This window comes from Durio zibethinus, chromosome 11, assembly GCF_047325235.1.
Source record: "Durio zibethinus cultivar Kanyao isolate XHJ-2024 chromosome 11, ASM4732523v1, whole genome shotgun sequence".
Lineage (NCBI taxonomy): Eukaryota > Viridiplantae > Streptophyta > Magnoliopsida > Malvales > Malvaceae > Durio > Durio zibethinus.
This window is the reverse complement of record NC_143172.1, coordinates 22887949-22902341: the sequence shown is the minus strand read 5'-3', so window position 1 is coordinate 22902341 and position 14393 is coordinate 22887949. Positions and strand designations below refer to the sequence as shown.

Sequence of the window (14393 nt, the reverse complement as noted above, 5' to 3'; positions counted from 1 at the left end):
GAGAATTTATGGCACATGGACTTGTAATTAAATGGCCTTGGATTCAGGAAGTTTCCAATTCTTGATATTAGACATATGAATGTCAGGATTCAGGAATATGATGGAAATTTGTAGTTGGAAGCTCAAGTGCCTCGAGAGAGGCCCTTCAATTTTTTTGATGATCCCCATCTGCCAATACTGATATTCTAAGTGCAATCTTTCTTGTTTTGAGTTCCAGATTCTTTATTTTCCGCCATCTTTTGGGAAGCACATTTTGCTAACTTGCGTTTATGTTTTTACTGGTCATGAAATTTAGGAGAAGTCAACGTGCTTCATCAAGCCAGTACTTACTGAAAGAGCAATTGAAGACCCACATCCCTTTGATATTGTACTATCTCTATTCCTTAAGGCTTTCTATTTTAAGGCTTTTATGTTTTTACTGGTCACGAAATTTAGGAGAAGTCAATGCTCTTTGATATTGTACTATCTCTATTTCTTAAGGCTTTCTATTTTATACATATATATATATATATATTTGACATTGACACTTTCTATAATATTACTTTGCTGCTGGAGCTGTGATGCTGCCTTATTTTTCCATGTGTAGGACTGCATCCCTTTCATTATGACACCAAACAGCTTATGTGGATGGCCCATAATCAATAGGGTAGGATGTTTAACCAACAACATAATTGGCTTTATAGAACATCAGCACAGGTTGTCTATAGCTGAGTGAGGCTCTTTTATCTTTTTTCCCTTTCACACTTCTCTTTCTCTCTTGAAAAATTTCTAATGTTGAACATCTTAGTTTAAAGCGGCTGTTGAGATTGTTTAGTTCAATCCTTCCCATTGAATCCTCATCTCTCTAGACTTTGCAATATATATATATATATATATATTTGTACAACAAGACCATAACTGGGTATAAAGAAAGAGGTTGTAAGTGTTAGGATTTGAAACTTTAGACTTGTTAGATGTCATCTATTAAAATGGTTGTATGAATCAATTGAGTTAAGTTTCAGTTCTTCAATAAGAATATTTTTCTCGTACTTGTCACTAGAACGGAAAATTGAAGAGGGATCAGCAGTTTCTGTACGCAAACAAGATCAACAAAGGTGATCGGCAGCTACAAATATATGTATAGGAGTCCTCCAATCTGTGTAAAGCTTACTTGTATTACCATTAAAAGTCACAGAATAACAAGAGAAACAAGAAATGACAACAGGAATGATAAATGAGAGTCTCTGGACAATATCCTGTGAACTTTGAACGGTACTTTCCAAAGATTTTGGATAATCGGTTAATAGTAATTGGGTGTGCCATGGATAACAACGAAACCAATGGATCATTATTTTGCTTGTGTACTGCTACACATTTTAAGCAGTAATTCACATAGCTATCATTGCAAGAAGGCAATGTCCAAATTGAAAATTGCAAAGCCTTTTTTATCTGTTTGTGGGTTGATCAGGACAGGTAACAAAGTCCAAGTTGGTAATTCATATTGTGCCAGGTGGCTATACATATACACCCCAATGATCCAGACTACTCATTGGGCAGCTTGTATTTTAAACATACTCAGCCACAGGCCTTGTCATTGTCAGTACCTCGCAACCAGTTACGTTTTCCTTATTATCTGTGCTTTTTTGTTTATCTTTCTTTGTGATCGTCACTGTCAAACCAGGGCTCCATACTCTTGTTTAGGCTTGAAAGCTCTGTTCCTCTAGACTGTTTCCGTGGGGAAACTACAAAGCTAGGGCGTATTGTTTCGCTCCTGCTGTCATATTCTTATTCCCCCGCTATCCGCCAAGGCTGGTTCACACATCAGGCAGAGAATGGTCCCTTTTTGTATTATTGGACTGTTTTTATGAGACCCCTAACTTGAACAATAAAACATGTTCTTATTCTCGGCCATCCCACGGGTAAAGCAATAATGTCGCTGTTAATGGGGGATGAAAGTTGCCCAAATGCCGCTTTACACACGTAGAAGGGAAAGTGAAAAGGAGATGTGGATTGCGACTGCCTAAAACACAAACTTCATTGTTTAATGTTTTAGGACCGCCGAGATGAGGACAGAAAATGGCCTCTATTACCATTAACTTATTCAAAAGCACATCCTTTCCTTTTATTTGTGGACCATCCATGTTCAACAACATTAGCCTTTAAAAACTACGCCACCTTGCCTGCCAACTAATCTTTCACACACTTGGCTTATAAATCCCCACGGCCAATTTATTTTGGCCTTTTTGATTTTAGCCTTTAGATCAAAGTTCCAATTTATATTTAGCATTTTTACTTGTTTATCAGGCTTAAATTATTTACGTTAATGAACTAAATTTAGTTGTTTACAAAGTTTTTGTTGCAAACTTTTTACAACTTTCATTAGTGAATTTATATGCATTTTGAAATCAAGTTTAAAAATGAGATTGATTTTCAAATTCCAATTTATGTATAAGTTCATGGAATAAATTTAAGAACCTCAAGCAATTCATAAGTTGTTTCAATCCTTTTTAACCAATTCTTAATGCGTAACATGAAATTTATAAAATAAAAAAAGAATTACATTATTAGAAATTAAAATTAAAATTTATTAAATATTATATTTTAATAGTGATTATATTAATCAATAAATTTCTAAAAAAAAAAAAATTTACATTCTGTAAGACAAGATGGAAAGAAAGTTTGAAAAGGAAAGCAAGCAATAAGGGAAAAGTGGAAAAGGGATGACAAATGAATTTAGAATTAATCTTGAAACAACAATTGGAATAAGGATTTTTTATTTTCTAAAGTAAAAAAAAAAAAAAAAACTTGGCATTCTATATTAGATGGAAAGTTTTTTATTATTATAAAATACTAGTATTTATAATTGTTTTATTCTCATAAATATTTGTTAGAATGGAATTTGATGAATTAAAATTTAACAAAATAAAAAAAATATAAAAGAAGAATACTAATAATACTAGATAAAAAAAATGTATATACAAAAAGTACAATACGAGTATCATTTATAAAAAATGTAAAAATTTTATTAAATATATAAAAAAACAAAGTTAAAAATATTAACATTAACATTTAACTTTTAAAGTTACTGGCACAGAATGGGAAGGAGGTGATTGAAGAGGAATTTCCAAAAACACCTATTTAGGTATGTTTCCCATTTCAAATCTAAAAAAAATTTTCATTTTTGTTTTACTCTAACAAAGCATTTGTATTTTGGATTTTTGAAAATTCCGTATTTCTATTCCAAATGAGAATAGGTTTGGATTTCACTAACACTGCGTTTTAAAAAAAGTTATCGTTGTAATTGCATCGTGGTATATATGTTTGGATAACAATTATCGGATAAAAACCAAATGGACAGATGTTAAAATAAAAATTTTCATGAGCGAAAAAGGATTTGATTAAAAATTTCATTCCCACACTCAATCTTTTTACTCAAAAATCTCTATTTTAGTTTTTTTTGGTTTAGAACTTTTTTTTTTTCGCTCTTTTCCTGTTTTATCTTTTAAACTTTATTTTGAATAAATAATAATAATTATTTTGATATAAAATTATAATTAATTTAAAATTTTACTTGATAAATTATTATGTTTTTATTAATTTTTAATTATTTGTTAACAAATTTATTATTTAACATAAATTTTAATACTTTTTAATTATTTATTATTTTCATAGGTATCAAATAATTAAATTTTTTTATTTTATATAATTTTTAATAATTTTTATTTTTTTTATCAAAATTTACTTTATTATGATGATTACATTTACATCTATATATATTTTACTATTAATTTTAATTTTATCATTATAATATTTTATTTTGACATTACAATAATTAATTTTACTGTTTTAAATATCAACAAAATAAATTACATTATCCTTTTAAAAGAACTCTGAATAGCCTGATTGAAAAAAAAAAAAAATAAATATTATTTGTGAGAAGGAGAACCCATTTAACATCACTGCTTTTGTTACGTTTAGTAAAGTGTGTTGGAACAACCCAGGACAACAACCTTAACTTCTCCATCATATATTATATTATGCCCTCATGTGTAATTGGACCCCTTTTCTCTAAAATTACGATTTTATCCTCGCTTAAACATCGTCCGAACTACCTCATACGTAACCTTATCAAAACCCAACCCAAAAGAAAACCCACCAACAAAATATAAAACCGAAAAAGGGGATTATGAAAACCAGATTATCTGGCGTTGAAAATCCCATTCCCATGGCCACGTTACGTAATAAATCAAAGTCAAAGCATTTTGCCTTGGCAAACACACATCAGTCAACACTTTTAATCTCAAACCTAGTCCAGTCCCGTTCCAGAATCTCACACTCGTCATTTCATTTCCGTCACATTCCTGTGGCTTTATCTTACCCTTGTTTAGAACTTGCCCGAACTGCCCGACTGCCCAACCTCCTTGCCCGCTCTGCCCTACCATGTACCCAAGTACACCTTTTCTTTAGCCGTCTCTTTCTGTCTCTCTCTCTCTCTCTCTTCGGTTTTTTTTTTGCCGTCTCTCTCTCTAAAAATCGAGCAAATTTTTTTCTCTCTCGATTTTCTCTCTTTAATTTTTTTTTTCTATAGATCGCAAGGCGGCTTGGGAAATTGAACGCGGTGCATGGATCTGAGATTGAAGTAGATCGGGTAAAGTGGAGAATCGCGATCGAAGGGAATTAGGATTTTGGTTTGAGATTGGGGGAATTAGGGTTTGGTTAATTGGAAGATTTTGGTAGATGGTGAAAGGTAGGGTTTTGGGTGGATCTAGGGTTTGGAATTGGTGAAAGAAGGGGGTGGAATTAAAGAGGGGAAAAGAAGATAGCAATAAGGAGGGGGATTGATGGTACTCGAAGGGGAAAATGCAAGGCTATGCATGGGCAGGGAGGAGGTGAGGAGAGGAAAAAGGCACGGCACATGTGGACAGTCCCTAAACGTGCAACGGCGGTTCTGAGTGTTGATGGTGGTGCTTCTCCATCTTCTTCTTCTTCATCATCTACTGTTAATTTCTTTTCAAAGGTATACCTTTTTTGAACGATATTTTAACTTTGATTTGATTCGATTGAAAATTTCTTTTATTTTCTACGTTTTTCTTTTTTGTTTGCTTGTTTTGTTTGTCTTTTATGGGTTTTATCAGGTTATTTTGATGAGAGGGGATTTATCAGATTGATTTGGGGGAAAGGAAGAAGGGGGTTCGATTTTGCTTCTGAATTTTGAGATGGTGGCTTGATTGATGGGGGAAAGTGTGGAATTAGTACTGATTTTCTTGGATTTTGTTGGCTTGGTTTTGAAATTTGTGGATGACTTCTTGTCCTCGTTTGGTGTAAAATTTAGGGAATGGAATTTCTGCGGAATTTTTAAATGTTGGATTGATTGGTAGGAAGGCATTTAACTTTTCATGTTTTGGGTGGATTGTCTTGCTGAGGTGGTTGTGTAAGAACTTTTGGCTTGATTTTTGTGCGTCATGTACTGTTTCAGGTGTGTGGGGCAGTTTTACTACATTATAATTTGGGTAAGATGAGAAGCGTATGTTTCCTTGGGCCAATTTTCATTTGCCGTAAAATAAATCTTTTGTGTACAAAATTATGATACAAGAATGATTTCCTTTTCTTTTCATCTACTAGAAGCTCATCTACAGATGATAAGTTGCTTCTATTGACTTGTCTGAGATTTTTAATTGCGGACTTGGAGGAATGGTTGCTTAGCATGCCATGGGGTGTTTTTTCTTCATCCAAGCAGAGGGGAATTCCAGACAGAAAGTGTTTGGGAGATGATAGAGATATTTAGATTCCTGGTAGATCAATGTAACTGCACCTGAATTTTGGGAATTTGCCTACATTCAAGGAGTGATTAGAAGTAATCATCAGCATTGTTGTTGTTCAGATTATAGGAAAATTTTCCAATTTTTGCAACAGCTTGAAACGTCAAATTAGTTAATAAGGAAAAAATTTCTGGTTTTTTATTTCGGAGGCAGTGAAGTAATCACCAGGGTTATTGATTGTTCAAAATACTGGAAATCTTTCCTAGTTTGAACAGCTTGAATCATGAAGTGATATACTACATTAGGAAATAGTTTTTGTTTCATTGTTTTAGAGATAGAGAATAAGAAAATATTAAAATGTAAAGATCTATTACTCTTACTGGACGTAGTTACACTTTTATTAACTAGGAATCAGACAGGAAGAAAATGTTTTTTGTTACTTCTGGTGGGTTAAACTAGGCAGCAGGTTTTGCTTTCTTAAATACTACTAGTAACAAAATTGTTCTGAGTAAGTTTTTTCCAGAAATTTCAACTTGGAGGAGATGCTGGCTTCTTTGTATGTAGTTTGCAGGGTGTTATTGTACCAATAGATTGTCCAGGATGCATTAATGCAATACTTGCCTCTTAATTAATTATTTTTTTACTAAGTCTTAGGTTTTGTTCGTATAAGGCAAGTTATGTGAGTTTTTTGTAATGCATCCTGTTTTATTATAGGTAAAAAGTTAGTTGTGTTACATAAAGCAAGTATATAGGTCTTCCCATTTATTGACATGGTTTGACTTACATGTATCTGAGTGATAAGGTACACGATATTCGTTATGACTGGTATTTTCTCTGGTAAAATTATATGAAAAATAATTGGTCATATCATGTTTGTAGCATATATTATGTCAAAATATTAGACTAGAGAAATTATTAGCATTATCTTCGATGGAGCCATATATGATAATGGCGTCTCTTGAAACAGCACCTTAAACATGCCAAGGTTTTACGGAGCAGTTTGTGATATAAATACCATACTTTCAGTGTGAGAAATGTCAAGTTTTCCTTGATTGCGGTTGTATAAAGTTTTTTAAACTAGTATAGCAAGCTTTGAACATATTTGACTTGCTATAATTTGTTTTTCCTAATTATGAAGTCTGTTAACCTGGGAATAATTAATGTGTAATTTGCTCTTATATTTTGTTATAGTGGATTTATTACTTCCACTATGAAATTACAGTTTGAAATTTGTAAAACCTTGTTGACATCTGTTGTAAATTTACTGATGAGAAAAGTATTGTTTCAAGAATTTGTTCTGAATGACCAGTTATGCTCTAAATGTGTTATATGCATCTTTATCTGTACATATGCATGTCAAAAACCTTGTTGACATCTGTTGTAAATTTACTGATGAGAAAAGGTATTTGTTTCAAGAATTTGTTCTGAATGACCAGTCATGCTCTAAATGTGTTATATGCATCTTTATCTGTACATACGCATCTTAGAAGTCTTTCTGATCTAATAAAGCTGGATTACATTGAATCACAACAGATCTGAATGGTTGAATGATTTGCTAGTTGCTAGCTGAGGGTTGCTCTTTTACCTTGGTTCTATTTGCATCAAATTACCATTTCTACTTGAGTTAGGTTGCTTAGTCTATGATGAAACTAAGAGTTGTTGATGGTTTTTAGGAATAACTGATTAATGCCAGTCTGGGTTGTTGATCAAGCCTTTGTTTTCTTCATACAAGTTGCTTTATATTGTCACTGGTAAAATTGGCATACCTGGTTAGTTGTTCAATAGTTTACTGATATTACCTGTTTTGCTCCTAATAGGATGGACGCAAGATCAGTGTTGGTGACTGTGCTCTCTTCAAACCAGCCCAAGATTCTCCACCTTTCATTGGAATAATTCATTGTCTAACTGCTGGTAAAGAAAATAAATTAAAGTTGGGTGTGAATTGGCTTTATCGACCTGCCGAAGTAAAACTTGGCAAAGGCATCCTGTTGGAAGCTGCGCCAAACGAAATCTTTTATTCCTTTCACAAGGATGAGATTCCTGCTGCATCGTTACTCCATCCTTGTAAAGTTGCATTCCTTCCTAAAGACGTTGAACTTCCATCAGGGATTTGTTCATTTGTGTGCCGGCGAGTTTATGACGTTACAAACAAGTGTTTATGGTGGCTAACTGATCAAGATTATATTAATGTGAGTTCTAGGTGCTCTTGAAGATATCTAATTTGGTTTAAATTTGTTGAACTTTAGTAGTTGATACATTCTCCTTTTACAGGAACGACAAGAAGAAGTAGATCAGCTATTATATAAGAGACGTTTAGAAATGCATGCAACAGTGCAACCGGGTGGCCGTTCTCCAAAGCCAATGAATGGTCCGACATCAACATCACAGTTAAAACCTGGTTCAGATAGTGTACAGAACAGTGCTTCCTCATTTCCTTCTCAGGGTAAGGGAAAGAAAAGGGAGCGTGGGGATCAAGGCTCCGAGCCTGTTAAACGAGAACGTACTAGTAAAATGGATGATGGGGATTCTAGTCATGGTAGACCAGAAATTAATTTAAAGTCTGAGATTGCTAAAGTTACTGAAAAGGGGGGACTAGAAGATTCTGAAGGAGTTGAGAGGTTGGTTCAGCTTATGGTGCCTGAGAGAAATGAGAAGAAAATAGACTTGGTGAGCCGTTCAATGCTTGCTGGTGTTATAGCAGCTACAGACAAGTTTGACTGTCTTAGTCGTTTTGTTCAGCTCAGAGGGTTGCCTGTTTTTGATGAATGGCTCCAGGAAGTCCACAAAGGGAAGATTGGTGATGGTAGTGTCTCCAAGGATGATAGATCAGTAGACGATTTTCTTTTAACCTTACTAAAAGCACTTGATAAGCTACCTGTAAATCTTACAGCTCTACAGATGTGTAACATTGGTAAGTCTGTGAATCATTTGCGTAGTCACAAGAATATAGAAATACAGAAGAAAGCGAGGAGTTTAGTTGATACATGGAAAAAACGAGTTGAGGCTGAGATGGATGCTAAGACTGGTTCAAATCAGGCTGTTAGCTGGTCTGCAAGACCTCGTCTTTCTGAAGTTTCTCACAGTGGAAGCAAGCACTCTGGGTCATCTGAGGTTGCCATGAAGAGTTCAGTAACTCAACTTTCTGCCTCTAAAACTGGTTTGGTTAAGCTTGCTCAAGGAGAGACTGCAAACAAGTCTGCTTCTGCATCGCCGGGACCTATAAAGGCAGCAACATCACCTGCTTCAGCCAGTACAAACTTAAAAGATGGGCAGGCACGAAATGCTATTGTTAGTGGCACTTCTGACCCTCAAACAACCCCAAGGGATGAGAAAAGCAGCGGTTCTAGTCAGTCCCACAACAATAGTCAGTCTTGTTCTAGTGATCATGCAAAGACTGGGGGGGTTTCTGGAAAGGAGGATGCAAGAAGTTCTGCTGCTGGTTCAGGGACAGTGTCTAAGATCTCAGGCAGTTCTTCACGGCACCGGAAATCCATTAATGGTTTCCCAGGACCATCAGGGGTTCAAAGGGAAACTGGATCAAGCAAAAATTCTTCTTTGCACAGAAATCCTGCTTCAGAAAAAATATCACAGTCCGGTTTAACATGTGAAAAGGCCGTGGATGCTCCTATGGCTGAGGGTAATGGTCATAAGTTCATTGTTAAGATCCCAAATCAAGGTAGAAGTCCGGCACAAAGTGCCAGTGGAGGATCTCTTGAAGATCATTCTGTCATGAATAGCAGAGCTTCTTCTCCTGTGCTTTCAGAGAAGCATGAACAATTAGATTGTAACATGAAGAAGAGTGATACTTGCCGGGCAAATATTATCGCTGATGTGAATACTGAATCTTGGCAGAGCAATGACTTCAAAGATGTGCTGACTGGGTCTGATGAGGGAGATGGTTCACCCACAACTGTTCCAGATGAAGAAAACTGTAAGACTGGAGAAGATGCCAGGAAAACAACTGAAGTTACAAAAACGGCTTCCTCATCTTCTGGAAATGAACTTAAATCAGGGAAACTGCAGGAGGCTTCTTTCAGCTCCATTAACGCTTTAATTGAAAGTTGTGTCAAGTACTCTGAAGCAAATGCATGCGTACCAGTTGGGGATGATGCTGGAATGAATTTGCTTGCTAGTGTGGCTACTGGAGAGATTTCTAAGTCTAACGTGGCTTCACCGATTGATTCTCCGCAAAGAAAAACCCCTGTTTTTGACCCCTCTTCCACAGGCAATGATACAAAACTAAAAACTTCTGCTGGGGATGACGTTGTTCGGGATCGAAATCAGTCTGTTGAGGGCACAGATGATGAGCATCTGAAGCAGGGTGTTGTTGCTGGTAATTCATGGGCTAACAATGCAGACAGCAAGACTGGTTCCTCTCAAGAAAAATCTGGAGGAGAGCTGAATGAGCATTTAACTTCATCAAGTATGGGTTTGCAACAGACTGCAGACCAATGTCTTGAAAATGGTAAATTAAAGGAAATTATAACAGCTGCTTTAGTCAATTTGCCCTCTGCAAGCACTGTGGAGAAGACTACTGATATTGAAGATTCGAAAGAGCAACTGGAGAAAAAGGCTGGTGATGTTGATGATGATGGCAGTTTGGATACTAAAGAAAAGGTGAGTACTTCTGTAGTAAATGAAGATAAGATCATTGATCCAGTTGTAAAAGTTGAGAAAGAGGTGGTTGAAGGATCTTCGTCTGTACCTTCAATGGAAGTTGATGCTGAGAACAAGAAGAATGTTGTCACTGAAGGTTTTGACAGAAGTTCACAGACTCATCAGAAGTCACCAGCTGTTATTGGGCATTCCTCCAAAGGAACAGATAAAGAAGCATTGCCATCTGCTTCTGCTAAAGATATGGTTTTGGAAAATGTTGATGAAGTGAAAGCTGAGAAGGATGTTGAGACTGATGCACGTAGTCATGCCAGTCATAATGAGAAGCAAAAACCTGAGTGGGAAAGTAATGCTTCTCTTATTGATATCTTAAAATTTGAAGTACATATTATTTTTTACCTTTTTTTGTTTTGCATTTTATAATTTTTCATCATTAAAACTGGTAAGTAAATTTTACTTGTTGTGGTTCAGCTGTCACTGCCCAGAAGAAAGGTGAGCACGTGGAGAGTTTAGAAGGTAGTGAAGGTCATGAACCATTTGGTGGAGCGTCTCCTTGTAAGGCATCAACCACAGTAATGGAAACAGAACAACCTATGAGGCCAAGGGGAACTAAATTGACTGTTGTAGAAGCAGATGAGGCAGAAGAATGTACATCAACCACTACAGATGCTCCCGCTGCAGGTGGTGCAGATACAGATGCGAAAGTAGAATTTGACTTGAATGAAGGCTTTAATGTGGATGAGGGGAAATTCGGGGAACCTAATAAATTGACGGCTCCAGGATGTTCAGCTCCTGTCCAATTAATTAGCCCATTGCCTTTCACTGTTTCTTCTGTGTCTAGCAGCCTTCCTGCTTCAATTACTGTTGCTGCTGCTGCAAAAGGGCCCTTTGTTCCCCCAGATGACCTACTGAGGACTAAAGGGGTGCTTGGCTGGAAGGGATCAGCAGCCACAAGTGCGTTTCGTCCAGCTGAACCCAGAAAGATTCTGGATATGCCTCTTGTTACAAGTAACGCATCCATTCCTGATGCTACTACCAGGAAACAAAGTCGTCCTCCATTGGATATTGATTTGAATGTACCTGATGAGAGAGTCCTTGAGGATCTAGCTTCCCAAAATTCTGCTCAGGGTACAGTCTCTGCACCAGATCTTACAAATAAGCGTGATTTAACATGTGGGTTGGTGGGTTCTGCAACCATTCGTTCTTCTGGGGGACTTGATCTTGATTTGAATAGAGTTGATGAGCCTGCCGATTTGGGTAGTTACACAACTGGAAATAGTCGTAGACTGGATGTCCCTATGCAGCCTATAAAATCATCATCAGTTGGTATTCTTAATGGTGAGGCAAGTGTCCACAGGGACTTTGATTTGAACAATGGACCTGCTGTTGATGAGGTGAGTGCTGAACCATCACTATTTAGCCAGCATAATAAAAGCAGCAATGTGCCATCTCAACCACTGGTTTCCAGCCTGCGGATAAACAATACTGAGATGGCAAATTTCTCATCATGGTTTCCTACAGGGAATACATACTCAGCTGTCACTATTCCATCAATCTTGCCTGATAGAGAACAGCCTTTTCCAATTGTTGCAACTGGTGGACCACAGAGGGTGTTGGCTCCCCCTACTGGCGCCGCCCCTTTTAATCCTGATGTGTATAGGGGACCTGTATTGTCATCTTCACCAGCAATGCCCTTCCCATCGACTCCTTTCCAATATCCCATGTTCCCCTTTGGAACAACATTTCCTCTTCCTTCGACCAGCTTTTCTGGTGGTTCAACAACTTATGTCGATTCATCTCCTGGTGGGAGGCTTTGTTACCCCCCAGTCCATTCTCAATTGTTAGGACCTGCTGCTGCTGTTCCTTCCCATTACTCAAGGCCCTATGTTATTAGCCTTCCAGACAGTAGTAATAATAGTGGTGCTGAGAGTGGTAGGAAATGGGGAAGGCAAGGTCTAGACTTAAATTCCGGGCCTGGAGTTCCAGACTTTGAAGGAAGAGATGAGACAGCACCTCTTGCATCTAGGCAACTATCTGTTTCCAGTTCACAGGCCCTGGCAGAGGGGCAAGCTAGAATGTATCAGGTGCCAGGTGGTGTTTTGAAAAGGAAGGAACCTGAGGGAGGATGGGATTACAAGCAATCTTCATGGCAGTAGGAATCCTCCAATGTCACAATCTGGTGACCCATGAAAGCTTGTAAGCCATTTATGTTTATTCTCAGCTTCTTTTGGCGAGGCCTTTATTTTTTCTTCCCTTTATTTTGCGACTTCCATGCCCTCTCTTGATAGTGGCAAGGGAGAAAGAAACAATATTAGTAGATTTATGGATTTATGGATTTCCTTTGTGACCAATTTTATTTTATTTTTTTCATTCATTTTCAGTTCTTCAAGGATAGGCATTGGCTAACCCCCCCAGAGGTCATCTAACCTTGTGCTGTTAGAGGATGGGTGGTAAGTGAGCCATTTGATGTTGTTCAGTCTCCGACCCCCACCTTTTTCGCTGTATCAACTGCATCCTAAAAGAATCTGTTTGGGGTTTTCAAGCCATTTGTTTCTTGAATTTGTTCTGGATGCAGATCAGTTTCCCTTTGTAGATATTATAACGGTTGGAAATCTTGGGCTATGTTGCCCAGATATTAGAAATTGGTGCCCATACTGTTTGTTAGTGCATATTGTTCTTGCCTTCTTTCATTTGCCCTTTTTAATTTTTTTTTCCTAATTAAAGTGGTCACTGAATTTTGATGCTCAAGCCTTTTATGATCTGGCATGACTTAGTTGCTCTGGTTGATGTTGTATTCTGATCTTATTTAATTTATCAAACTAATTGTAGTTCATCTGCTACAGTTTTAATTCATGCCAACTTTGCTATTCAATGTTAAAAGGGTATTGGCACTGAGACAGACTGCTTTGAAGTATGAGGTTGCACTTTCACCTGACGACACCAGTAGCAACTATGTCATTCATCTTTCCAAGTGTATTTGCTCCTGCTTCCGCTTCATATTATGTGTTGATTGGAGTAGCGAGGGAGGTAGGTAGGTGGGTAGGTCAAACAGACTTAAGAAGCCAAGCCTTGTTTATATTCTGGATTCTGGAACGCTTTGTGGTCAGCAACTGGCATATATTCACATGAATTTTCCATTTGCCTATATTTTATTTTTATATAATAATTTTATTACCACAAGTATTAATAGGAAACAATAATGTCATGTAATCTGTGTCAGAAAACCTGCTGTCTTGTGTTAAACTCGGATATTTTTGAGTTATGAAGGCAGGTGTTTTTATTCATTAAAAAACAGAATGGTACAAAGACGATTGAGTGTGCAGCTCTCGGTTGTGTTAAGATATTTCCCAAGTGCTTGTAGCGTGCCTGTGTTTGCAACAGCTTTTAAATAAGGAGATTTTCATGTTTCTGTTAAAATGCAAATAAAATGATTTAATTGTTGGTGGTATTTCTTCTTCAGTACTGACTAACACATCTTAAAAAACAAACTGGAGGTCTCAGCCTTCCAATTCAACTCAACTGACGGAAGCGACTCCATTTACCTAGCGTTGTGCAGCAGCCCGTGCCCCATCTGTTTCTGTTACTTAAAAGAGGTTGGCAGCAACAAAACTTATCGAGCAGAGCAGGGCAGAACCATGTCAAATGATCGATGAAATGTTAAGGCTCCATTTTTATTTAATACATGTATTAATTTTCTCAATTTTTTCTTTTAATTCAACAGTATTTTTTAGGAATGAATGTTATATTTAAATTGTACACACAACAAAAAGACGATAGTACCATTTTATGCATGCTTTATATGTCAACATTAAAATGGCCACGGTGCGTATAGATATAGTTTTCTTCTGACTCCTGACTGACACCATCAACTCAATAAAATGAAAATGTTCATCATCTAATGGTGGGGTTTGTTTTTTTTTTTTTTTTTTTTTTACAAAAAAGTTTGAGGGGAGGTTATTCATTTCAGGATCAGAGCATATCACAAGCTTTGATGAGAACTTACATTGAATTTACAGGTCATCACCAGAAGTACCAAAAGAA

At 36.7% G+C, this 14393-nt stretch overlaps 1 protein-coding gene across 9 annotated transcripts; it reads left to right on the top strand.

Moving 5' to 3' along the window:
- Positions 1 to 4448: 4448 nt before the first annotated feature.
- Positions 4449 to 14154, top strand: LOC111289736 (uncharacterized). 9 transcript variants are annotated; one of them, XR_016346512.1, is made up of 8 exons: positions 4449 to 4996; positions 5456 to 5489; positions 7556 to 7927; positions 8010 to 10698; positions 10824 to 11746; positions 11874 to 12548; positions 12734 to 12802; positions 13196 to 13530. XR_016346512.1 is itself a non-coding variant. In XM_089768328.1 (6 exons), the coding sequence occupies exons 1-5, from the start codon at positions 4938 to 4940 to the stop codon at positions 12506 to 12508; spliced, it is 4839 nt and encodes a 1612-aa protein (XP_089624454.1). In that variant the 5' UTR covers positions 4449 to 4937; the 3' UTR covers positions 12509 to 12548; positions 12734 to 13100. The 9 variants fall into 9 exon arrangements, 2 of the variants coding, with proteins under 2 accessions (XP_089624454.1, XP_022736745.2); XR_016346511.1 differs by lacking the exons at positions 5456 to 5489; positions 13196 to 13530 and adding an exon at positions 13813 to 14154; XR_016346510.1 differs by lacking the exon at positions 5456 to 5489 and having other exon boundaries at positions 13196 to 14154.
- Positions 14155 to 14393: the final 239 nt, after the last annotated feature.

Coding starts and splice junctions, on each gene's coding strand:
- LOC111289736 (XM_022881010.2), top strand. CDS start 4,850: ATGCATGGGCAGGGAGGAGGTGAGGAGAGGAAAAAGGCACGGCACATG. Junction 4,997..7,555: donor CTGTTAATTTCTTTTCAAAG/GTATACCTTTTT, acceptor TGCTCCTAATAG/GATGGACGCAAGATCAGTGT. Junction 10,699..10,823: donor GCAAAAACCTGAGTGGGAAA/GTAATGCTTCTC, acceptor GTTGTGGTTCAG/CTGTCACTGCCCAGAAGAAA.